Consider the following 24,860-nt stretch of genomic DNA (forward strand, 5'->3'; position numbering starts at 1 on the left):
TTAACTGTTCGCCACAAACTTAGTTCGGCACGCACGAACGTTCGTCATCTTGACCGCACGTCTGTTCAGGTTAAGTCCCTTGCTCTGGAGTGAAACAGCGCCCCCCTCCCCTCCCCTCCCCTCCCCTCTCCTCTCCTCTCCTCTATATCAAGCAGGACGCTATCTAGGATTTGAACCTGCAGCACCTCCCTAACCGGACAACTGAAAACACCCCCAGCCACCCATCCCCCCCCCCCCCCCCCCCCCAAAAAAACCCCAGAAAGTCTACTATCCCTTTAAAAAGTCCATTAGTAATCTCACACTGCAAGTCCTCACTCAACGGTCCACTACCTTAGCACAGCAGGGTCCTGTTCTATACAGGTTAAAATTTAGGGCTTTTAAAAAGGCACCGATGGCCACCTGATTAAGCTGGAAACGTCACATCAGTGATTCACTCCTTCACTCGTTGTGTGTGTGGCTGAGTCGTTCCCTCTTAATGAAAATAAGTCGCTTTTCGTGCGCAAGAAAAGGAGATGATTAATTAATCAGAAACAGAAAAATAGAACTGGTGCTGTGTGAGAACAAATTTGAGAGCAACATATTAACTTCTACAACCGCTGCTGTTATCATACATGGTATTTGCTCAATGACATCTCTGGCAACTGTGAAAACACTAGGCTACTATAAAGCCTCTTATTAAGTCTATTTCATGGGCTGTTTTCTGAACAGGCCTACCTTCATTGTCACTGCTGCTTATTTTGAAAAAAGAAAAAAAAAACTTTCCTTGAATAAATGTGAGAAGGCATTCTCATTCTCAGGAAAATTATTTCATGTTTCATATATTCGCAGCATGGCTATGGACTTTCCAGCAGAACATCTGTGGCCATTGTCATTTTCTGAAAATAAACCTCCACGGCCCTTGCAAACTGCAGACACGGTTATGAATGTTGTCACGCATGCATTTTCATAGCCAGCGCACCGGTTACAACAGTCCCAGTGGTTTAAAATCAAGGGCCTTGCAGACAGTCATAAACTGAAGAGACATAGCAGATGTTGCCCCCGGAGACAAGTTGTCGTGGCAACCTTGATAATGGTCACAGTGATGGATGGTTATTGCTGTGTTCTCCGTGCTGATAGGCTGTACAATTCAAAGCCCGTTCTCCTCATTTCTCTTTCTTGTGTGGCTGTAGAGTTCATTTGCCTGTCAGGGTAGTTTATGAGATGCTGCAGAATAAATGAATGCTTTTACCAGGCTTTCCAGAACAGTTAATCATCTGTTTACACACTTTTGAGTATAAATCGCATGACGTGCAACCATGAAACCATGTTTTGCTTACTTGGGGTAAAACATGGCTAATCAAACCCATTTCATTCGATTTCCTGCATAAGAACATGATACTTTCAGTCGTGCACTTGAGGTTTTCATTGTCGCCTTGTAATCTGAAGGGTAGATGTACATCAGAGTGTAGTTATGCATGCTTTGCGGTTGCTGTATGAAGTTTCCGCTTTTATGCAAACGAGGAGTTCTCGGCTGCACACCTTTATGAAACAATGAGCAAACAGAATTTTTACTGCCTGTGTTGTGCTGATAAATTTTATTTTTTGGATATACCTACAAATATGTTGATTTGCATATGAAATAACTAAGAAATAGTTCTGGTCTTGAGACCTTCAACAACAATCTCTTCTGGTCACGTTAAGCTGAACCTGTTGTCATATTCCATGGATATTTGTGAATAATCGTGGTGTTTCTCTTTTTTGATGAATAAAATACCACCAATCACGTAAAATCTAATTAAGTGATGCTTGATCTCCTTCGTAAAGGGATTCACCTGTTTGGGGCTAAAGGGATTCACCTGTTTGGGGCAAATTATAGTCATTTTGTTGAGCCGCTGTAACCGTATAAATACTTTAAAAGTAATAAATCTGTCTCATGAATGACATTCATACAAATGCATGAGCTGACCATAGTCCATTCAGAACAGACAAGGCCCCTGACCTATGACCTATGACCTCTGACCTCTCTCCTCCACACCTGACCCAGGCCAGCTCCCAGGTCCCAGGTCCTTGAGTTGGGTTGTTTGGGGTTCCAAGGGGCCCCGTCGCTCATTAAAAATGCAGGACCCTGTAGTCGGACATTCAAGTTCGAGTCATGCGATAAGCCCACAGTAACCGGGTGCCCTGACTGGTGAGACTACAGGCACCGTTCTGCCAGTGGACCTGGTTTTTTTTCCATGCGTGTGTCGCTTATTCACTTCTTCCACCAGTCTAAGCAGAGCACGCTGCTGCCCGGCTCACCGTCTGGTTTGTAGGTCAGTTTGTACTTTCAGGTTTCTATTCAGACTGTTGAGTGAACAGCACAAATAAAAAGCTCACCATTTTGCTTTAAAGATGCAATGCATACATGAAGTAACCTACAAAATGATTTCAATTTCAATTTGCAATTCAGGCATTAGACAGACGTCTTAAGTCAAAGTCAAAGAGACTTGTAGATGGCGCATTTAGCTTGGAGACCACCCGCGGAGTAAGAGATAGATAAAGCTATATTCAGTTTAGTGCCATAATAGATGTGCTCCTGAAAAACAATGGGAGAGAGCAGCCAGTCTGAAAGGGCAGAAGGAAGGTGAGAGAGGGTGACTGCTGAAAAAAAAACCATATCAGCAGGGAAAACTGAAATTTGTTTCCCAAAGATGGTTATGCATCTTAGTACAGTGAATATACTGTAAGTGATTAAAATATCTATCTCATTGCATGAAGTTGATATAACAATATTCATGTTGTTCTGAATTTTGTACTGGCAGGATGTGCGTAATGATGTAAATGCCAGGAATCCCAGTGAAAATGTAAATCTGCCCAAAGGGAAAGGAGATTAGATAGATAGATAGATAGATAGATAGATAGATAGATAGATAGATAGATAGATAGATAGATAGATAGATAGATAGATAGATAGATAGATAGATAGAGGAGATGAGTTGAGATGAGATGAGATGAGATGAGATGAGATGGACGGACGGACGGACGGACGGACAGATACAGAACCATATTCTAGTGTCAGGGCCCTCTGCAGGAAATCACAAAGTCTAATGAGAGAGCTCTTTTGGGCTCTTAAGAGGGGGAAAAACATGCATTTAATCAACTACAGCTATTGTGCAGCCAAACACTTAAAATACCGATGAGCATTTGAATGTTTTTGAAGATAAAACCCTCTTTGTGGCCGGAAATTGAAGCACAATCGATGTGCGGAGCAATGAAATGTCAACGCATGCTAATAATTTCAGCAATGCCATGCCATGCTCTCCGATTGCATCGCGTTCTCTTACTGTACTTGCCCTTGCTGTATTTGACTTACATTGATATTCTCTTATCCAATCACATTCAGCGGAGTCAGCGGCTCAGATGGTCAGTTGGGGTGTTAAATTAAGGCACGGACACAGGGAAGTGAAGATTAAGTCATTGTGGTGGAGTCCTTCCGCTTACTTGCCCGTAATTACCATCACACACGAGGGCTGTGCCTATGCGGCGAGTGGCAGTCTGTAACTGGAGCACATTAACCACTTCACTCAGTAAAACTGGAACGAGCGGGGGTGGCGAGGGTGGGGGGAGGGAGAGCTTACCTAATATCACCCTTTAGTCTCAACTCACGCGTATTTTCACCGTGAGAAACGGCGGAGACTCCGAGACGCACTGGCGTCGGGGAAACGGAGGCTACGTAGAACTCAGAAATTATTTTCCTAAGATTAAAACAGCCCTGAAAGTGCGCCGGCTTTGAGAATTAGAATCATTTATTGATTGGATGTGTGTGTTTGCACCGTATAATGGTAGCACACCAGCAGTGACCACGGTCTCGTTATGTTTGTTTGGTTTTTCATCGCTTCTTTTCCTAAGGACCTCTCCTTTCCGGCAGTCGGCTATGTGAACTGTGCCTTTGGCCCTCCCCGTTGGTTACATTTTTTTTAAAAACACTGCTAAATTATATATATATTTTTTTTTGATAACTGTTAAAAATTTTGATAACACTTTGGTTTCTTAAACAATCTATGTTATGTGCGATTCATATCCATTTAATGCTTGCTTTTTTCTTTTTTCAAGTTCTTTGATAATCATTTCCTTAAATTTACTGTCATACAATACAGATTTGGCTTGTTGTCATTTGTTTTGTTTTGTCTTCTTCAGCTGGAACCAACGAAAACAATAAATCATTTTTAAATGAATCTAGAAAAGAAAACAAAACCGAAGCAATAAAATGAGCCGTTTAAAAAACATGACCCAGTTATGTTCTATTAGCCCATAAAGAAAAACTAACGTACGCTACCTGTCACCGGAACCCTGGTTTTATTGCAAGAGGAGGGTTATGTTTTCCGCACGCTGGCAGTGTAAGAGTCAGATGAGATGAACGATGACATGTCTTTGTTCGGTCTGGATCGGTCTGGCCTAGCTGAGGGTAGTGGGAACAGGCAGCTCTGTCTCAGGCTTTATGTATGATTCCCGAGAGGAGCTGCAGATCCTGTCCTGTCGCTGGAAAGCCTTCAGGAATCCACTGCTGCAGATATGACTTTATACAAGCTGTGGAATCCACTGCTGCAGATATGACTTTATACAAGCTGTGGAATCCACTGCTGCAGATATGACTTAAAGCTGAATCCTGCTGCAGATAGACTATACAGCTGTGGAATCCACTGCTGCAGATATGACTTTATACAAGCTGTGACATCCACTGATGCAGATATGACTTTATACAAGCTGTGACATCCACTGCTGCAGATATGACTTTATACAAGCTGTGGAATCCACTGATGCAAATATGGCTTTATACAAGCTGTGGAATCCACTGCTGCAGATATGACTTTATACAAGCTGTGGAATCCACTGCTGCAGATATGACTTTATACAAGCTGTGGAATCCACTGCTGCAGATATGACTTTATACAAGCTGTGGAATCCACTGCTGCAGATATGACTTTATACAAGCTGTGGAATCCACTGCTGCAGATATGACTTTATACAAGCTGTGGAATCCACTGCTGCAGATATTACTTTATACAAGCTGTGGAATTCCACTGTGACTATCAGCTCGAACGGAATGTGTCGTTGGGAACTAGCCTGTTTTGAACATATTCTCACTATTCACTGTTTTTATTATTCAGCTTCCGTTTAGTCTTATTTGTACTCACTTATTTTATTTTAGGAAGTGCTTTGAACACAATATATTCAATGGCCTTTATAAATACTTATTATTATTATTATTATTATTATTATTATTATTATTATTATTATTGAGCTTGCTAATTCACAGTTTGCTGATTTTTTTAAAATGGGGAATCATTCTCATAGAAAAGATTTTAACACAGCTGACTAAGGGAGCTGTTTGTATAGAACAGTAATATTTCAGTAATAAGATTCTGACAGGGTATCAGTCCAAGACACGGTAAAATGCTTGTTGCTTTATTTATTCACTCAGAATTCACTCTTGTCTGCAGCACCAGAGCAATTTACACAACCTCGCGTTTAATTGCGCATCATCCGTGTGTGGCTGTGCCCTATCGGGGATTTAAACCTGCAACCTCTGACCTACAAGCCCAATTGCAACAGAATTACTCTGCATTTGAATGGCCTGATTTCAGCCTATGAGTTTCCACTATAGGGTCCCTACTGACAGCTCTCTGTGCTGACAAACACTTCCCGGTCTCAGTGCGAGATTTAGCTGAGTTCCTCCCATGGCCCTTTGCGGAGCCAGAAGAAGACCCATGGGTGCTGGTACACATTGGCCATTCTTGTTTCTCCAGATACTGTCCCGGGCCGGATCTGGGCCGGTGCTGGCCCAAAGTCGGCACTGCCGGGCCGGGCTTGGCACAGATCCGGTCCGGAGTCGCTTGCTATCTGGGGTAAGAGCATCGGCTAAATGTATGCGCAATGTACAGGCTTCCAATGAAGTGAGAAAATGCCCATGTGATCTCAGTACATCCACAGAGTGAGACGCGGATCTGCTGCAGAGTGAATGTAGAGAGCCTGCTTTAGAGTAGGATCAGTCTTAGTTTCAGAGCGAGATGAGTCTCTGTCTTAGGACCAGATGAGTCTCTGTTTTAAAATTAGATCAGTTTCTGTTTTAAAATCAGATCAGTCTCTGTTTCAAAATCAGATCGGTCTCTGCTTCTGGGTGAGATGAGCGTCTGTCTGCAGAGCTTCAGTGCTGAGTCGATCTGAGGACACACGTGGCCGCAGATACAATGTGCATTATTGCTAAAAGGTCAAGGCCGTCTGAAGGGAAATGTCAGCCACACACACTGACCTATTCACAAGTGAGTAATCCCCTAAGAATGTCCTATTTATGCGGGTATAATCCTTTCAGAAAGTATCTGTTGTCTCATAGACTCTGCAAACCCCCATTAAATGTTTTCACAGTAATTGCAATGAGTTTGCTTTTTCTCATTTATTTATTTTTATAGAATTTTTAAAGAAATATTATATAAGTCAATCTTTCAAAAAGCATATTTTTGATGCTATTTTATAAATGGTTTTTTAAATTATTCCATGACTTGGAAGCATCATTATTCAGAGTGGAGGAAGAGGTTATTTTACCTTCTGGCTTCTCATAAGAAGAAGATGTTTACTCTATTCAAGTTAAAAGTTACTCTATGAGAGTTGCTATGACACTGGAAATTGTACTGTGTACAAATGTTTTGGAATGTTTTTTTTCTTCTTCTTTTTCTTCAAAATGATAAGTCAGTGTGTTCTAGAACTCCATTGATTTGATTGTTACTTAATTATTGTTACATCAGCGTTAGGGTGACTCATCCGCAGGCCAGCCCGGTGTCAGACTTAAAGTAAGGCTAAACAGTAACATGGATGCATTGGGGGATCTCCCAGAGAGATAATTATAGTGGTCGAGTAATATGCAAAACAAGGTCTGATCAAATTAGCATGTACTATTTGCCTCTCATTTTGTTATAGTTCTTCTCTTGACAACTTGCATTATTGGTCCAGCTTAATAGCCTAAATGCAATGTCCAAAATAAAATGTCAAATTTAACAAACCATTTTGCCTTTGCGCCAGACATACTTCAGAAAAAGCGTTAATATATAATAGCCCAATATTGTTGATGTGCACGCGCACCGTAGCGCCCCCTGTGGACCACTCGAGCACACGCGCCTTACCTCCTGCTAGTCAGCACGAGCCTTTTGTGTAAATAGTGAGAGGGGTGAGAAGCGAATGAAACTGTCCCTCTTGCGAACTGCGCGAGGTTTCTGTTTTCATAAAACTGGGGATAAAACAACTTTCTGGAGTGGGAACCAGTTTAGACGGACAACGCGATCATTTGTCATAATTCATCATTTCAAAGCTTGTGGCATCCGTTTCCTTTTCCTTTCTTTTCTTTTTTTGCGAAACCGCAAACGGATGTGTAAGCATCGAAGTGTTCCTGTAAATCGACACTGCAAATGTCGAACTTTTACTAACGCGACGACTCCCCTTTTTCGTTGCCGAATCGTTACCTTACAGCGAAAACAGAAGTAAGTGGGGAAACAGGTGATTTGGTACATCTGATGAAATGGACGTGCGATTTTACCCTCCTCCGGTTCCACAGAACAGTTTGATACAGCCTCCATCAGCAACAGACCCTTCCTGTCCGGAACCCTCGCTTCGCTTTGACCCTCTATATTGCAACCAGGTGATTAACTTTAAATTACTCTTTGCGTCGTTGACGCATATTTACAGCAACAAAAGTTTAGCCACCTCAAGAAGTTGGGATTATTCAAAACGCATCCACGCGTATGTTTTAATAATGCAAACATACCTAATACCCAATGTTATTAGTCCAGTCCAGTCCACTTATGGAAAGAAGGGGAACGCATTTCACAGTTTCGGACAGCACGAAAACTAAGTTGTATTGTTCGCAGTGTATTTGCTGCCTTGAGAGCCTGCATATTTACTCTAAGGGAAATGCAACGCCGTGAATTACTGGACCTGTTGGTTTGCGAGCTACGATGAAGTTTTCCGCGAGCAGGGTTCGTATACCTTCGTATTAGAACGAGTTGATGTTTGAGTGTAGCCTACTACGCAGTAATCGCGAAAAAGCTAACAGGTGTAATTTGAGTTTATCCACAGTTTAGTCCAGAGTATTTTAGCTCACACACACTACGATTAATTGGCGTGCCTTACATGATTATTTACACTCAGCTGCTGTCTTTTCAATAAGAGCCAACCCAGTCGCACCTTATTCGAAATAAAGAGCGAATACATGAATTAATTAATGAATGAATGAGAGTGTGCGTGTGTGAGAGAGTGTGAACGGGGGTAAACACTTTTTTTGTCAAAAACCTTTTCCGTGTTTACTTCCTTCACGCTTTCATCCCTTCTAAACGTAGGTGCATGGTTATGAATTCGTCAACAGCGATTTCTCAATTTCACGAGATCATGTGTTTACTTTTTGTGATGTTGCAGTAAGGAAATCCTGCAAAGTCCGTGAACAATGTGAAACATCTTTTTCTCAAAAGCCATAATGATGCCAGGTATACTGTAATGATCATTTCTTTCCCTAAAATAGTTTTTCAATTCCCGACAACATCAAGATTGTTTTAACAGCTAGCCGTTTGTGTTTCTTCCCTTGAGTAGAAGGATTTACTATCCGAAGATGCAATGTAATCAATTATTCGTTTGTACTGCAAATACAGTGCCTGGGTTTATGAAAAAGATATGATTGTTTCTTCTGCTTGAATAATAATAATAATAATAATAATAATTTATTTGAAATTATCTGTTACAATAACACTAATAGTTAGCTGTTAGCTCCCTCTCATGGTCGGTCAGTTTTGAGGGTGTGATTATACACTTCAGTGTTTTAGAAACTCGCCAGATTCACCTCCTGGGTAAATGCTTTTAAATGTGTGTAGTGTGACGCTGACTGTGTGAAATTCTTAAAACAGTTTTTTTTTTAATTAGATGGGGGTGGGATATTTTTGGAACAGCCTGGTGTGTGTGAGTTTGTGTGTGAGATTCAGACCCTGAATGACCTTTTCATTGCGCCCTGTCACGAGCAGCTTGCAGAGCACCAGTCTGTCATCCCAAGAGAGGACTGAGGTTTTAAGAAAAGTGATTCTGATGCAGAATTGAATTGTGAATGATTCACCACAGCAGTGTAAATTACATGGCTGGCGGGGGGGCGGGGGCGGGGGCGGGGGCGGGGGGTGGGGTTCTATTTACTGTAATGTAATTGAACAGGATGTTCAGATTCGGGCCTGCGTGTGCCGAAGCCTTTTCGGTGGTTTTTTGCAGACGACGGGCGTTTGAAGGGGTTCCCTGTCCTCACGTTGCCCTGCTTGGGGTCCCCGGCTTCCAGGGGGCAGTTCGTGTGCCGCCGTTTCCGTGGAAACGCTGAAAGCTCTGCTGTAATTACCCCCGCGTGGCATCGTCAGTGTAAACCCTTAATCACGCTAAATTATTTCTGGCTATAAATAGCTTGGTCGTGGGTAATATAGGAACAGTCGTGTGCTATTCGCCTCGTTCGCTTTGTTTGGTAAATAGAGGCAGGCTCTGCGCTTACTGTCTTTGTGTTTATTGGGCATAATAGAAATCCATGGAGTCACTAGTCAGGTTAAATTTGGCTTGTCCCGTGAATGTTGTTAAGGTGTAGTTATAACAGTGTCCATGTGTTGTGATGGTTAGAAGTCTGGTTTTGTATTTTGTGGTTCAGATTAATCTAGAACAAGACCTTTAGTGAAATCCTTAATAATGTCGCTGTGACTTCAGGAACTGAGGGAAAAGAGTAGATCTGTTGCGCTTACACGACACATCTGTTGACTGAAACTATGAGAAGAGGACTTGCATCCCAGTTAAGACCCGTCACTTCAAAAGCTCTTTTGAAGATAAAGGCGTAAGATTTTGTTTTGACACATGAAATATGGGTCACGCCAATTATTCAGAGGGCAAGACGGATCGTGCCAGACCATGATATTTGGGGCGGAGTTTCCCTATAACGGACAGGGCGGGGGAGGAGCGGATGTTGCCAGGGCGATTGGTAATACCGCATGCAGAAGTGTGGTCAAAGGTGTTGTAAGCCACCTGACCTAGAAACCCCGTTGCCACAGTTTTACAGGAAATTAAAAACCCTGTGCAATCATGTTTTATTGTGATTATAACAAATCAATTTGGTGAGAAGATAGACAAGATAAAGATGTGTAAGATACGTCGTTTTACATTTCCCTTTTTTTTCAATTTTTTAGACAGTAAAATGATCAGTTTTGCTTTTGATGCAAAGTCATTTATAAACACAAGAGCTGATTATCAAATAAAGTGTGTTTGTTCTGGTAGGCCACTAAATGGTCAGACAGCTGATTGGTTAACCTCCATGGCTAATCATGCGCTGTACTGAAGGATACTTCCACTAAGGCACAGGCACCTGACAAATTGCTCATCTCTTTTTCTTTCTCTCTCTCTCTATTTGTCTCTCTCTCAGTCTCTCTCCCCTCCATTTTTTTCTCTTTCATTTTTTCCCCTCTGCATCTCTCTCGCTCAGAGTGTAATGGTTAAAAGCTTTCTGAGTGTTTGCTGCTCTTGTGTCTGCAGTTTGACAGAGAGAACATGTACATGAGCATGGCCGAGCCGATCCAGGACTTCACCCCGGTCTGCCAGGTGGGTGACCTGCTGCTCTCCGCTGCTCTCCACTGCTCTCTGATGCTCTCTGATGCTCTGCGCTGCTCTCTGCTGCTCTCCGCTGCTCTGCGCTGCTCTCTGCTGCTCTCCGCTGCTCTCTGATGCTCTCTGATGCTCTCTGATGCTCTGCGCTGCTCTCTGCTGCTCTCTGATGCTCTCCGCTGCTCTCTGATGCTCTGGAGCAGAGGGCTCACGTTCCGCAGTTTCCAATATTAAAGTCAGTTTTATCGTTTTCATGTTCAAAAGTAAGAAAACACACTTCAAATGACTCCAAAGCAACTTGAAAGGCATGCCTATGCCTTAGTATAACACTGAAAACATAGCATTTGTATAGTTAAGTAATTGCTTTACTGTAGTAACCCACGGCTAGTTAAAGCTTTTAAAGCTTAAAGCTTGAAGCTTTTAAGGTTCAGAAGAAATATTTCCGTTCTCCTGTTATAGCATTTTTCTCAGTTTTCGCTTTTGTTATAAGTGTTAATGTGTGTTGCTTGCAAGAATCACATATTATTTACGAAGGTTTGTCTTTCGAAGCGAAAGTGAAACACAGCGCTAGATTTCGTGGTTTAAATGTACAAAGCTTTTAATGCCTCTTTTCACACATCTCTCTGTTACTTCCTTTAATAGTTTGCACTTTCTGCACAGGAGGAGAAATGCAGAGAGCGAGAGAGAGAGAGAGAGAAAGAGAGAGAGCGAGAGAGAGAGAGGGAGAAAGAGAGAGAGAGCGAGAGAGTGAGAGAGAGGGAGCGAGACAGATCGTATCCATTTCCACATTCACAGTCTTAGCCCTGGCTGCCCAACCCCTGTCGATCCACCATCCTGTAGGTTTTCATTTAAACCCTAATTTGGCTCACCTGACTCCTCTAATTAGCAGCTCAATGAGAGCTCTAGCTGTTGAGTGAGGTGTGTTTTGTTAGGGTTGGAGTGAAAACCTACAGGATGGTAGATCCCCAAGAACGGGGCTGGGTTTGTGCTGTCTAAGCACAACGTGAATCACATTTACCAAAGCTCACTATCTGAGCTGTGTGAAGCCAAGGGGAAGTAGTGGCGATTGTTTCATTTCATTTCTACAGTCACACGTTCCTATAGAGTTAAAACACTCTTTGATGTGCAAGCCTAGGGGTCAAAAGCATCAACCCGCCAGATTTATTCTTTAGTATTATTTATTATCGAGTGTTATTAAGTGTTTATTAAGTGTTTATTAAGTGTTATTAAGTGTTTATTACGAGTGGCCCTCCTTTTGGCCACATCTCTCTGTGGACTGAAATCACACCTGTTTACATTGAGGCTGAGCTAGCGCTGAACTCTGAGCACTCATCCTGGGTTTACATGGGTTTAACATATACTCAGACCCAGGCGCTGCATAGAGATCTACATCCTCAATCTTTCTCTCGCCTCTGCTATGTTGTTGGTCTATGTGTGTTGTTGGTTTTATTTGTGTTGTAGCTTTGTGTGTGTTGTAGGTTTATGTGTGTTGTAGGTAGGTTGTAGGTTTGTGTGTGTTGTAGTTTATGTGTGTTGCAGGTTTATGTGTGTTGTAGTTTGTGTGTTGTAGTTTGTGTTGTAGTTTATGTGTGTTGTAGTTTGTGTTGTAGTTTATGTGTGTTGTAGTTTGTGTTGTAGTTTATGTGTGTTGCAGGTTTATGTGTGTTGTAGTTTGTGTGTTGTCGTTTGTGTTGTCAGTCAGTCAGTCAGAACCTTTATTTAAATTCTCGGAGGTACAATTGAGGGCCAGGCCCTCATTTTCAATGTAGCCGAGATTACAAACACAATTAAAACACAATAGGTGTAATAAAAGATCATAGAATATAGCAACAGCAACTAACATAGTAAATAATAAAATAACAGTAATAAAATACAGTAAAATATGATAAAAAATAAAAATAAAATAAAATAATAAATAAATAAATAAAATCAGCACAGATACGATCAAAAACAGATGCACTCAGAGACAGGAATGTTCAAAACCAGCGATCTAAACTGCCCATAAGTAGGTAGAGAGCTGATTTTCAGCAATTGTTGGAGCTCATTCCAGGAGGATGGGGCACTAAAATGGAATGCTGACTTCCCAATTTCTGATCGAGCCCGAGGGACCTTAAGCATAAGCAAGCCATTTGATCGGGTTTGATAGGGTCCAGAGCGCCACTCTAACAACCTTGTAATATAAGGTGGAAGCATTCCGACAATGGCCTTAAAGATAAACAAAAACCAGTGTTTATCACGCCTCACTGCCAGAGAAGACAGACCCACCTTGGCATAGAGGACACAGTGGTGGGTACCATAACTATCGCCAGTAATAAATCTGAGGGCAGAGTGATAGACTGTGTCCAAGCGCTTAAGGGAAGAAGGAGCAGCAATTCTATAAATAATGTCACCATAGTCTAATACTGAAAGGAAAACTGCTTCAACAATTCTTTTTCTACTGATCATAGGGAAGCAAGATCTGTTTCTATAAAGGAAGCCAATTTTTGTCTCAGTTTGCTGACAAGATTATCTATATGGAATTTAAATGAGAATTTCTCATCAAGCCAGATGCCAAGATATTTATATTCAGAAACTCTCTCAATTTTAGAACTATTTGCAGTGGATATAAATATGCTATCATTATCAGTGCTTCTGGCCCTAGTAAACAACATGAATTTTGTTTTGCTTGCATTAAGAACCAGCTTAAGCTTAACAAGAGCCTCCTGAAGGGCATTAAAAGCAAGCTGCAGTTTCTCAATGGCAAGCTGAGCAGAATCAGCAATACAATATACAATAGTATCGTCTGCGTATAGATGGACTTGACAATCATTTAGTGGGGAAACAATATTATTAATGTAAATGGTGAAAAGGATAGGGCCCAGAACTGATCCCTGCGGAACCCCCTTCGACACAGGCAGGAACCCAGACTGGGTGCTCCCAGACTTCACACACTGAAATCTCCCATACAAGTAATTATGAAACCAATCACAAGCTTTACCATCTAAACCAATGCTGTTGTAGCTTTATGTGTGTTGTTGTGTGTGTTGTAGTTTATGTGTGTTGTAGTTTATGTTGTAGTTTATGTGTGTTGTAGTTTATGCTGTAGCTTTATGTGTGTTGTAGATTATTCTGTAGCTTTATGTGCTGATGACGGCTGTCCCTTATGACGCTGGTGTCTCGGCATCAGCTGTGCTCATTGCCTCGGCCTGCTTGTGTGTGCTTCTGGAAACCACTCTGGGCACGAGCGTCTGATGGACATGATTCAGTGTTGTTATTTATCTTCTATCGGCAGGCGTACCCTGTGTCCAGCCTGGGGGACGATGACTTCAACATCCCCCCTATCACGCCCCCCGCCCTCCCCGAGCTCACACTGCCCCCACGACCAGAGTCAGAGCCCGGAACGTACCATTCCCTGCGCACCCCCGTCACTCAGAGCGGACTGCACCCCTTCCACCCCTACAGAATGGACTCGCCTGAGGTGACCATCTCCAACACTTTGAGCCAAGATGGAGGTCCGGCCCCCAGTTTCCTGTCAGCTGTGAGTCTGTCTTCTGTGTTCAGAGAAACTGAGAGGGGCAGAGGCATCAGTCCATCTATCACTGTTGGGTGTAATGTGAACTAAGTACAGGGATCGTTCTTGTGATTGTGCATTACACCAGTATGCAACTATTTTGCACATTACTGGCTACTTTCAAACAGTGATGTAGTTTTTTAAAAGAGTACATCTTGCATTAAAAGTATTTTGAATGTATTTCAATTGAATGATCTATTTTATGTTAAATGTAAACAAAAATGTTACTATCATCTGGAAAAATAGCTTTTAAAAAAGCATCTCTTTGAGAATATGAAAGTGTAAACACACATACGTGTGTGTGAGAAAACACATCAAATAAATACCGGCCTTTATTGACCGGAGAAATGAAAGTTAGCGTGGGGGTTTGGTGTTTACGTGAAGAGCCCGGGCTGAGCAGCGTAGCGCTGGGCCCTAAAGGGCAGCCTGACTAGCTGTGGTTAACCAGCCCTGCAGCAGCACTCTCACAGTTACATAAACCGAAACCCCCCTCTCACCCCCCTGCTGCTGTCCTCGCACGTTCTGAGCAGTAAGCGTGACCAAATTATCTTAACCGTTGGCCCCGTTTCAGAATTTGTCACGCGCTCTGGTTGAGGTTGTGTGAGTCTCACCGGATCCAACTTAACCCTTTTGCACGGCGCTGGCTTATGCAAGCTCCCTCCCTCCCTCCGTGTGCTGTAACTACGCCGATGTGTGAACGTTCTGTCCCGTCCGCGTTTGGGCGGCTACACTGATAAACTCATTTGCTTTTACCTGTAAGTAACGTGACCCCTTCAGCCAGCACTGGAGTTCTGGGAGCTGTGCTTGTGCATTGCATGATATTGCATTACATTCATATAGCAGATATTTTTTGCAAAATATGTTGACTTGAGATTGCTGACGTAACAAAAATCAACATTTATTAAGCGACAGTTTCTACATCGCAAGTTTTGCATGAATGCTATATTACCCACAAATAAAAATGAAGTCAATTTTTTAAAAAAAATGAATATAGGTGAAGAGGTAGAGAGCATTCTGGGATAGAAGACTGGGGTTATGAAAGATGGGTCTCACGGGGGGGTGGGGGGGGGGTATGGGAGAGGACTGGACGGACAGCAGTCATTTCACCTTGGTTATGTGTATTATTAGTCTGTATAATTCTAATTTACGTTTTTATGTTCGTAAACAACAAAGCGAGCTGAAAAGAACTGAATTATATACGAGACGGAAGGTGTGAGAGTTCAGTCACGAATCCCCTCTTCTTCTCCCCTTAATGTACTGCGATACAGCGGAATGTCCATCGGGGGTCTCTGTGAGTTACTGTTGCCAGGCGACCGGCAGGCGCATGCAGCTGTGGTGTAGCCGGGAGGAGATGATTGGGTGAATTATCTCTGAACATCAGATCGCAAAGACACAGCGGCTTTCTCTCCTTCAGTGACCTGCGATTGGTCTCCGTGGATGTTGGGTTTCTTCAGTGTCAGGGGCTGAGTTGTTGGAGTTGAGATGTCCAGCAGGAGAAAAGTTGTTCTGTGTGTTTTTAGTGAAGTAAGGGTCAGATTAATGGATGTCTGTCAGGACGATGAGCCGCAGGACTGTGGGGACCGTCATAAAATTCTGAACTCATGTAAAAGAGTCAAACAAACACATGGGTTTTCAGTAAAATGTTCAGTGTCAGATCAACTCTTATACGAGTCCCGATTAGACTTATTATTAATTTTACAATGTACAATAATTTGGTTTTGCGTTTTCAACTTGTAGTGTTGTAAATTGTACACTGTGAAAGGTTTTTTGTGTTGCAAAATATAATTCCATTTCAGTTTCCATTAACCTGTGTAAAGCAATAGAACTGAATATTCTGCCCAATTATTAGCCAGCTATAACTCTCTGGGACGGAGTGAAACTAAAAACAGACTCAGTTGAAGATCTGAAAGCGGACGAGCGGTGCAGTACATCTGTGTCTTTATTTTTTATTTTGCCAAGTCGGCAGCAAGAGTAGGACAGATCTGTTGCTTTCGTCTGTGACATCTGATTCAATACGAAAGAATTTCAGCACAAACAGCTCATTCTTTTTTAATTTCTTCCTCTTTGTGTATGTAAAAACTGTAAGGCACATCTGACATTTATTGTGATACTATTTGTGTGTAATGAGTCAGTTTTGAACAAAATTCCAGGAGAGTAAATATATTTTTTGCCGGTCCCTAAGTCCCCTCTCCACTGCAGGTCCCATCATTAATGCTTCGACTCGTTTCGCAGATGCTGCGCAAGACTAGCTCCTCCCAGTGTGGAGCCTACCCGCAAGTGGAAGACTTCAGGCCCTGCATCCAATCGGTGATGGTTCAGCACGGTCAGCTGACCACAATCAACCAATCGGAGCTCAGCGCGCATCTCGGGCTGAGTGGGAACGACGTGGTTCACGGCTCGCCGTCCCCGCCGGGGAGCAAGCGCAGGTCGCCGTCCCCGAGCAGCTCCGCGCAGGAAGACGAGGCTGACGGGGTCCTGAAGGTCAATATCCGGCTCGGGGGCCTGAATGTACCTCAGGAAATACAGCCAATAATAATCTCTGGGGATCACTGGTATTTAACGTAACATAACGTACTCATGAGAGCAGGCCATTCAGCCCGACAATGTTCACCATTTTCCTGCCACTAAAGTGTACCTAGTGCTCGCTTCACCTACAGACTAGATCGTATCTAACACCATATCCTGGTCCATATCCTGCACCATATCCAAACCTGGTCTTGAAAACCTATGGAGTTTCTGCCTCTACTACATGACCTGGCAGGATATTACACACATGAATGACTGTTCCGGAACAGTTTTTCTTGTTTTAAGATGTTGGTACAAAAGCTCTTAGTGCGTGTGTGTGAAAATAGTCATTCAAATTTCTACAGTTGTTTTGACATGGATTGTGTGCTTAGTCTTTACATTACAGGCATTTAGCAGACACTCTTATCCAGAGCGACTTACACACCTTTTACATAGCATTTTTACATTGTATCCATTTATACAGCTGGATATATACTGAAGCAATGCAGGTTAAGTACCTTGCTCAAGGGTACAACGGCAGTGTCCTTACCTTACCCGGGAATCGAACCTGCGACCTTTCGGTTACAAGCCCAGTTCCTTACCCACTGTGCTACACTTTACCCATTAACATTCATGATTTTCGTATATGAGCGCGCTTGTACAAGTAGACATTTCATACTCGGGGTGGATTTGGAGATGCCAAATTTGTATTCAAAATATATATATATATAAAATTCAGAGATGATTTGAATGAATAAAGATCCATTCTCCTGTGCTGTGGTGGTTTTGACCTGAACTGGGTTTTTTTCGGCGGCTAATGAAGGGCGTGGTCTCGCAAGGGGGCGGAGCAGAGAAGAGGCAGGCCGCAGACCTGGGGAAGCCGCCCAAAGTGCAGAAGAAGAAGAAGAAGAAGGACCCGAACGAGCCGCAGAAGCCGGTCTCGGCCTACGCCCTCTTCTTCCGCGACACGCAGGCCGCCATCAAGGGCCAGAACCCCAGCGCCACCTTCGGGGAGGTGTCCAAGATCGTGGCCTCCACCTGGGACGGGCTGGAGGACGAGCAGAAACAGGTGCTGCCCCCTGCTGGTGGACGGCGATAACGAGTCAGGCGCGGCTCTGTGGAGCATCGTGGGTAATGAGGGTGTGTGTGCTTGCTTTCTGTAGCTGTACAAGAGGAAGACCGAAGTGGCCAAGACTGAGTACCTGAAGCAGCTGGCAGCCTACAGAGCCAACCTGGTGTCCCAGGTAAGCGCGGCCACGTCTTTTACCTTTCATTTGAAATTCAGATTTCCTCCTCCTTTTCTGTATGGTTTATTCCTCTGTGCCACCTGCAGTTTGACCTACACTTCCACCATTTTGATTGTCATTAGTAGATGCATGTTTTGAGATACATTTTTCTATTTTCTAGCAAAATAAAAAGGTACGCTTTTTTAATCTAATTTTGTCCGTCCCTGAACTGGACCCATTAAACACTTCCTTTGTCTGTTCGTCACGCGGTCGTTTTTTCCTCTGTCTTTTTCGTTTGGGTCGTTTCCAGAGCTACTACGAGTCGGGTGAAGTCACCGCTCCGCAGGGCTCCCAGTCGCCAGCATTCCCCAGGTCAGGACAGGCAAACAGTGGGGTTTACCCCGAACGCTCTCACCCCCAACACCTGCGTCCCACCGCCCCTATGCCAACACCTCTCCCTGGAGCCAACATGGCGTCCCCGATGTCTCTACCTGGAGCCAACATGGCGTCCCCAATGTCTCTCCCTGGAGCGAACATGGCGTCACTGATGTCTCTGACCGGAGCCAACATGGCATCACAGATGCCTCTCCCTGGAGCCAACATGGCGTCCTCAATGTCTCTTCCTAGAGCCAACATGGCCGCATCGTCCCCTCCCCCACACCCCACAATGCAGCGGGGTGTTAGCCTCCAGCACCAGCAGCAGTTTGTTCCCATGCAAAAGCCCCTTGGCAACCACCAGCCCTTTGGCAACCACCATCATCAGCTTCCGCTCCACCCCCAAACCACAGCACAGGTAAGCTCCTCCCACTGCTACAGGGGCACATAAGAGGGCTAGTGCTACACTGCACCACACACACATACGCACACTCTCTCTCACACACACACACATACGCACACTCTCTCACACACACACACGCACGCACACTCTCTCTCACACACACACACATACGCACACTCTCTCTCACACACACACACATACGCACACTCTCTCACACACACACACGCACGCACACTCTCTCTCACACACACACACATACGCACACTCTCTCTCACACACACACACGCACGCACACTCTCTCTCACACACACACACATACGCACACTCTCTCTCTCACACACACACACGCACGCACACTCTCTCTCACACACACACACACGCACGCACACTCTCTCTCACACACACACACATACGCACACTCTCTCACACACACACACGCACGCACACTCTCTCTCACACACACACACACGCACGCACACTCTCTCACACACACACATACGCACACTCTCTCACACACACACACGCACGCACACTCTCTCTCACACACACACACACACATACGCACACTCTCTCTCACACACACACACACATACGCACACTCTCTCTCACACACACACACACGCACGCACACACATATGCACACTCTCTCTCACACACACACACACACACACACACGCACGCACACTCTCTCTCACACACAAACACGCACGCACACTCTCTCACACACACACATACGCACACTCTCTCTCACACACACACACATACGCACACTCTCTCACACACACACGCATGCACACTCTCTCTCACACACACACACACACGCACACTCTCACACACACACACACGCACGCACACTCTCTCTCACACACACACACATACGCACACTCTCTCACACACACACACACACATACGCACACTCTCTCTCACACACACACACACACGCACGCACACTCTCTCTCACACACACACACATACGCACACTCTCTCTCACACACACACACATACGCACACTCTCTCTCACACACACACACATACGCACACTCTCTCTCACACACACACACATACGCACACTCTCTCTCACACACACACACATACGCACACTCTCTCACACACACACACGCATGCACACTGTCTCTCACACACACACACACATACGCACACTCTCTCACACACACAAGCACGCACACTCTCTCTCACACATACGCACACTCTCTCACACACACACACATACGCACACTCTCTCACACACACACACACATGCACGCACAATCTCACACACATGCACACACACACTCACACTCTGCCTGTGAGACTGGGGCTGGCTGTAGGCAGTTAAGGGGGAGAACACAAAAGAGGCAGATGGTGCCATTGTGACTGAATGAAGAGAAAGAATTTTTTTGGTGGGGGAGGGGGGGTTCAGTACAATGCGTGAATACCCCCCCAACCCCCCCAATCTGCTGCTGAGCTGAGACAGGCCCTCAGTGTGTCCAGAGAGTACCCCACCCCCCACGCACCCCCCCCCCCCACCACCCACATAGTTACAGTCTCTCTCTCTCTCTCTCTCTCTACCCAACCCATAAGTGTTACAGTCTCTCCCTCTTTCTCTCACTCTCACACACACATACACACACACTCTCTCTCTCTCTCACACACACACACACACACACACACACTCTCTCTCGCTCTCTCTCACACACACACGCGCACACACTCACGCACACACGCCAGTGTTTGATGTGTCTTGTGTAGTGGCTCCTTGTTGCTCAGTGTCCTCAGTGCAGGAGCCTCTCCTGGTCTTTCTGTGTGCACAGGCATGGACAGCCTGGCCAGACCAAACCGCTCTGACTGTATGCAAGACTGTCATTGGTCTTCTCTGAAATTGGAACCAGTGGGGTTTCTGTCTAATTTTTTTTTTCTTTTTATTTGTTTTTTAGGGATTTCTTCCTCAAGCAGAGTTCCTGGGCATGTTGAGCAGAACATCAACAGTGGGCCTCGCCTTGACTCCGCCCACCGATTACAGCCAATCAGGGTGCAGAGATTCCTCTTCTCAGGGACTGGATTGGAGTGTGGATTACTATAGCAATGGGTCAGTGCACAACACACTCACACTCACACACACACATAGCTAACACACACGTATGCACACACTGTTGGTTGCAGTCGCTCCTCCTGGACATGAAACTAATAAAGTTTTTCTCATGTCCTTTCTCATTTTGGGACCCTGTAGGACCCTGCAGAGATGAACAGGGCCGTCCCTCAGCTCTTCTACACCCTGGTCAGAAGCAGGGGGGCCGGAGTCCACCGTTAAATCCCAGAGCAAACCTGCCTTCCTTGCGCTACGAGTCTGAAAAGGACATTTTTTTTCTCCTGCTGAAATGTGTTATATTCCTTAACTGCCATAGCTTGTAGTAAAACAAAACCCTGAGCAGGAATGGCCAGGCCATGTATTGTTTGGGGTCAGGGATATGGTCAGTCCATCCTCTGTCGAAGGTGGGTTTATGGCCTGCTCATGTACCATAGAGGGTGGGTTTATGGCCAGTGCATACACCATAGAGAGTGGGGTTATAGCCAGCTCATGTACCACAGAGGGTGGGTTTATGGAAGATCATGTACCATAGAGAGTGTGGGTTTAAGGTCAGCTCGTGTACCATAGAGGGTGGGTTTATGGAAGATCATGTACCATAGAGAGTGTGGGTTTAAGGTCAGCTCGTGTACCATAAATGATGGGAATTTAATCAAGTGTTGCACTCCATCATTCTTTACATGCAATTTATCATAAATTTAAGCAACAGCCCGTTATTGTGGAAACGGAGGCTTTACCTCTGAGGCTTGCTAAAGATGAGCAGAAGAGCAAACAGTTTTACCTTTATGGTTTTACCCTTTGTCTTAAAAGGGATTTTCTATTGGAATATGTTTATATTCTGCCATCTAATTTATAATTGAATTATTGTATAATATTTGCAGTGTTCTCATTTTGTTTTGGTCTCGCTGAACATCAGGTTAAAATAAGTTGTACATTGAGGAAAAACTACTTAGAAATAAGGAGTAAGATTATTTTGAAGTACAGAGGGCTTGTTTTTTAAAAAATCTATTTAATGTTATTATTTTTCTCTTAGTATGTACCACTGAAACCCTCAGCGAGCATGCCAAATGCGTATCTGGCATTAACGAGATTAACTAGCTGTGACAGACTGTACATATGGTTAATTCATACCATGTCTATTTTTTTTTTTAAACCGAATGAAACATTTTGTACCTATTTATGATATAATAAATATAGATTTTTGTACCTAAGTTTCAGAACTGAAAAATGTGGGGTTTTTTTTTTGGACAGAACTGATCCAAACAGCTTTGCAAAGACTATTTTGTGTCAAAAAATAAAGCTAAACTGCATTTTTGTGCAGTAACTAGTAACCTTGAGAATAGTCTTTTTTTTATAGCTTGCAATGCATTTGTTATTGTATTTAGCAAAAGTCAGCATATCATTGTTTTTATGTTAAATGTCTGTAACTATACATAGATTTGTAATATTTATGAACATTTAATACACAACAATAAATGACTGGTTTGAACATTTGTAATTTCTTCAAGTGATTCTTGCTGCTTAATTCAAAGAGCAGCGGGAAAGCTGATCAATTTATGTTGACTAATTTGAACGCAGTATGATATTCAGCCAATAATTTAAACAAACAATGTGCTTCTGCAGGACCTCCACATGAAATGCTTGTTAGAAACGAATAATGAATTCAGAAATTGCCTTTTGAAAAACTAACACGAGGTCCAACAAAATGACAGCATTTTGTTGGAAAAGTATGTAGGCATAATTTGATCACATGAGTAAGAAGGTTAAAGACATTTACACTCTAATGTCCAACCAAATACTCTGTAATATTAACACACTGAAATGTTATCAAAACTAAATTAATTATCAGCGTGAAATTAAAGCTAACCAACATCAGATAACGATATCTCCGATGTGTAGTCTGGTGACCACCCTTAACGCCCTCTGGTGGTTAGTTCTGAATGTGCGGGCGAGCCTAGAAGTACGTGGAGGATAACCAGTTGTCCTTAATAAGTAGAGCGTTCGAGCGACTCACAGTACACCAATTGGCAATGTTGGCAGCAAGGTACACGCGTTTAGCCATAGGTGTTGCTCCTGACATAATGTTTCACGGCCAGGTTCAATATCTGCTGTCAGTATTTTTTTGTGCCATCACTATGCCGAGACTGGATTTTCTTTCACGCAGTTACACTTTTTCCCCCACACGGTTTAATCCGCATGAATAAAGAATGAATACATGCATTTAGAAGACGACTTACTGTAAATTGGCTGAGTCGGGCTGTGTTCATTCAATGAACTTTGCGGTTTGGCCTGCGCCACGTAAAGCGTCATGGATTGAAGAGGGAGGACATTGCCATCTTGTGGCGACCAAGAACCATCGCATGTTTCTCCTGGTAAGGAAAACCCGGTGAAACCTTTTACAAAACCTTAATGGAATAAATCTTACGAGTGTACACACAAAATAGATTTATTATACACTTTCAGTAATTCCCAATGAAACCCCACACCATTGCTGTGTTACAACTGCCATTATTTCTTCCTGAAAAAGTATAAAAATAAATATACAACTATTGGAGGAACTGTGGTGATATATATATATATATATGGGAATAATTTGTATTTTACTTTTTGTCCAATACTTAAAACATTTTGGGATTAAATAATTAGTAAAATATGTAGAACTTTCAAAATTGGAAGAGCTAAAGAACCAAAATTTGTTATCCTAGGTATGATACCACCAGAGATTAATTTAGAAGTTGACAAGTACCTGCACAGAATGTTAAAAATAGCAGACATGAAGCAAATAACTAGAAGCGGGTTAAAACCCAATCCACCGTTGAAGTGCAAAAATAAATTCAAAAAATAAAATGTAAAGGTGCTGCAAACGTTTCAGTTCCTCAGTGTTTCTGCCAAACTGATGCAAAACAGAAGACTAAAAAGACTAGTCAGCCAACGGTCTTAATTAACACCTGCTGATGACCAGGCCTACTAACAGGCTAAGATAACAAGCTCAATAAAAACTTAATTGTCTTTCAGTAATTTAGATTTCATTAGTGGGCCTGTTCATCACCTGTTATTAATTGAGACAATTGTCTGACTCTTATTTTTCTGCATCGTATAAGGAAAGCTTCAGAGGAAAGTCTTTGGACTGAAATGTTTGCAGCCTTTTTTTGGCACTGATGCAATTGCAGCAAATAAAATTTTGTTATTTTTGTGATCTCAGCTTTGTTAATTGATTTTTGGGGCCGTGGGGCATGGTGGAATGTGTAAGGTGTGCAGGTTCTGCTTTTTACTGTCAGTCTGATAATGGAATTGTCCCTTCTGGGAATTGAACCTGCATCCTACAACACAAGCCCGGTGCCCTAACCTAAGTTACATTGCCATTTGCCAAACTCTAAGGCAGCAGCAGCAGAAGCAGCAGGAGCTAATTTACAGCACAGAACAGGAGCGTCAAACTGAATCCCAAAGGGTCTGCAGCGCCTGCAAGTTTTTTGGGTTTCCTTTCAATCAGTTGCCAATTAAGGCCTTGAGAACAAGGTGTGTGGATTCCTCAGCCAATCAATGACTTAAATGAAGCACTTGTGCCGAGGACACCCAAAAAACCAGGACTGGAGTTTTACACCTGTGGCATGGAATGTTTTTTAGAGTCGGAAGAACTGGATAAGAAGGAATATCATGTTACCCCATATTAAAGGGCACTATGTAACTGTTACGATTTGTGCGAATTTGCACCAAAACCACCTGTGTTCTGGAAAAAAAAAACCTGATTGTGCTTTGCTAAAAACACAATCGGGTGTTTTTAGCAAAAATGTGTTTCTAACACAGGACTGCCCAACCATGCTCCTGGAGATCTACCGTACTGTAGGTTTTCACTCCAACCCTAACAAAGCACACCTCATTCAACAGCTTCAACAGCAACAGGGCTGCACAACCCTGCTCCTGGTAGGTTTTCACCCCAACCCAAATTTGGCACTGGTACTAAACAGCAACTGAATGAGGTCTCTAGCTGTTGAATGAGGTGTGCTTTGTTTTGGTTGGAGTGAGATCCTACTGGATGTTAGATCTCCAGGAACAGGGTTATGCACCCCTGTTCTAAAAGTTCAAGTTCTCAGAATCCACATGCATCAAATA

The 24,860-nt window shown here is 43.4% G+C and overlaps 1 protein-coding gene and 1 long non-coding RNA gene across 8 annotated transcripts; one reads left to right on the forward strand and one right to left on the reverse strand.

Annotated features, from left to right (window-relative positions):
* Window positions 1-326: 326 nt before the first annotated feature.
* On the reverse strand, window positions 327-23,684 carry LOC135260480 (uncharacterized). Of its 3 annotated transcripts, none has more exons than XR_010331588.1 (3): window positions 23,497-23,683; window positions 22,988-23,119; window positions 327-1,203 (listed from the first exon to the last, which is right to left on the reverse strand). It is a non-coding gene; the product is annotated as an uncharacterized LOC135260480 (long non-coding RNA). The 3 variants fall into 3 exon arrangements; XR_010331587.1 differs by lacking the exon at window positions 327-1,203 and adding an exon at window positions 16,080-16,670; XR_010331589.1 differs by lacking the exon at window positions 327-1,203 and adding an exon at window positions 17,726-17,826 and having other exon boundaries at window positions 23,497-23,684.
* Window positions 7,149-22,243, forward strand: LOC135260479 (thymocyte selection-associated high mobility group box protein TOX-like). Of its 5 annotated transcripts, none has more exons than XR_010331585.1 (10): window positions 7,149-7,645; window positions 10,540-10,605; window positions 13,880-14,125; window positions 16,391-16,639; window positions 17,487-17,732; window positions 17,827-17,907; window positions 18,200-18,682; window positions 20,602-20,753; window positions 20,895-21,301; window positions 21,369-22,243. XR_010331585.1 is itself a non-coding variant. In XM_064345718.1 (9 exons), exons 1-9 carry the CDS (start codon window positions 7,526-7,528, stop codon window positions 20,908-20,910), a joined length of 1,659 nt encoding a protein of 552 aa, XP_064201788.1. In that variant the 5' UTR covers window positions 7,149-7,525; the 3' UTR covers window positions 20,911-22,243. The 5 variants fall into 5 exon arrangements, 3 of the variants coding, with proteins under 3 accessions (XP_064201788.1, XP_064201789.1, XP_064201791.1); XR_010331586.1 differs by having other exon boundaries at window positions 20,895-21,205; window positions 21,339-22,243; XM_064345718.1 differs by having other exon boundaries at window positions 20,895-22,243.
* Window positions 23,685-24,860: the final 1,176 nt, after the last annotated feature.

The sequence above is a fragment of the Anguilla rostrata genome, chromosome 8 (genome assembly GCF_018555375.3).
Source record: "Anguilla rostrata isolate EN2019 chromosome 8, ASM1855537v3, whole genome shotgun sequence".
Lineage (NCBI taxonomy): Eukaryota > Metazoa > Chordata > Actinopteri > Anguilliformes > Anguillidae > Anguilla > Anguilla rostrata.

Coding starts and splice junctions, on each gene's coding strand:
- LOC135260479 (XM_064345718.1), top strand. CDS start 7,526: ATGGACGTGCGATTTTACCCTCCTCCGGTTCCACAGAACAGTTTGATA. Junction 7,646..10,539: donor ACCCTCTATATTGCAACCAG/GTGATTAACTTT, acceptor TTGTGTCTGCAG/TTTGACAGAGAGAACATGTA. Junction 17,908..18,199: donor GAGCCAACCTGGTGTCCCAG/GTAAGCGCGGCC, acceptor GGTCGTTTCCAG/AGCTACTACGAGTCGGGTGA.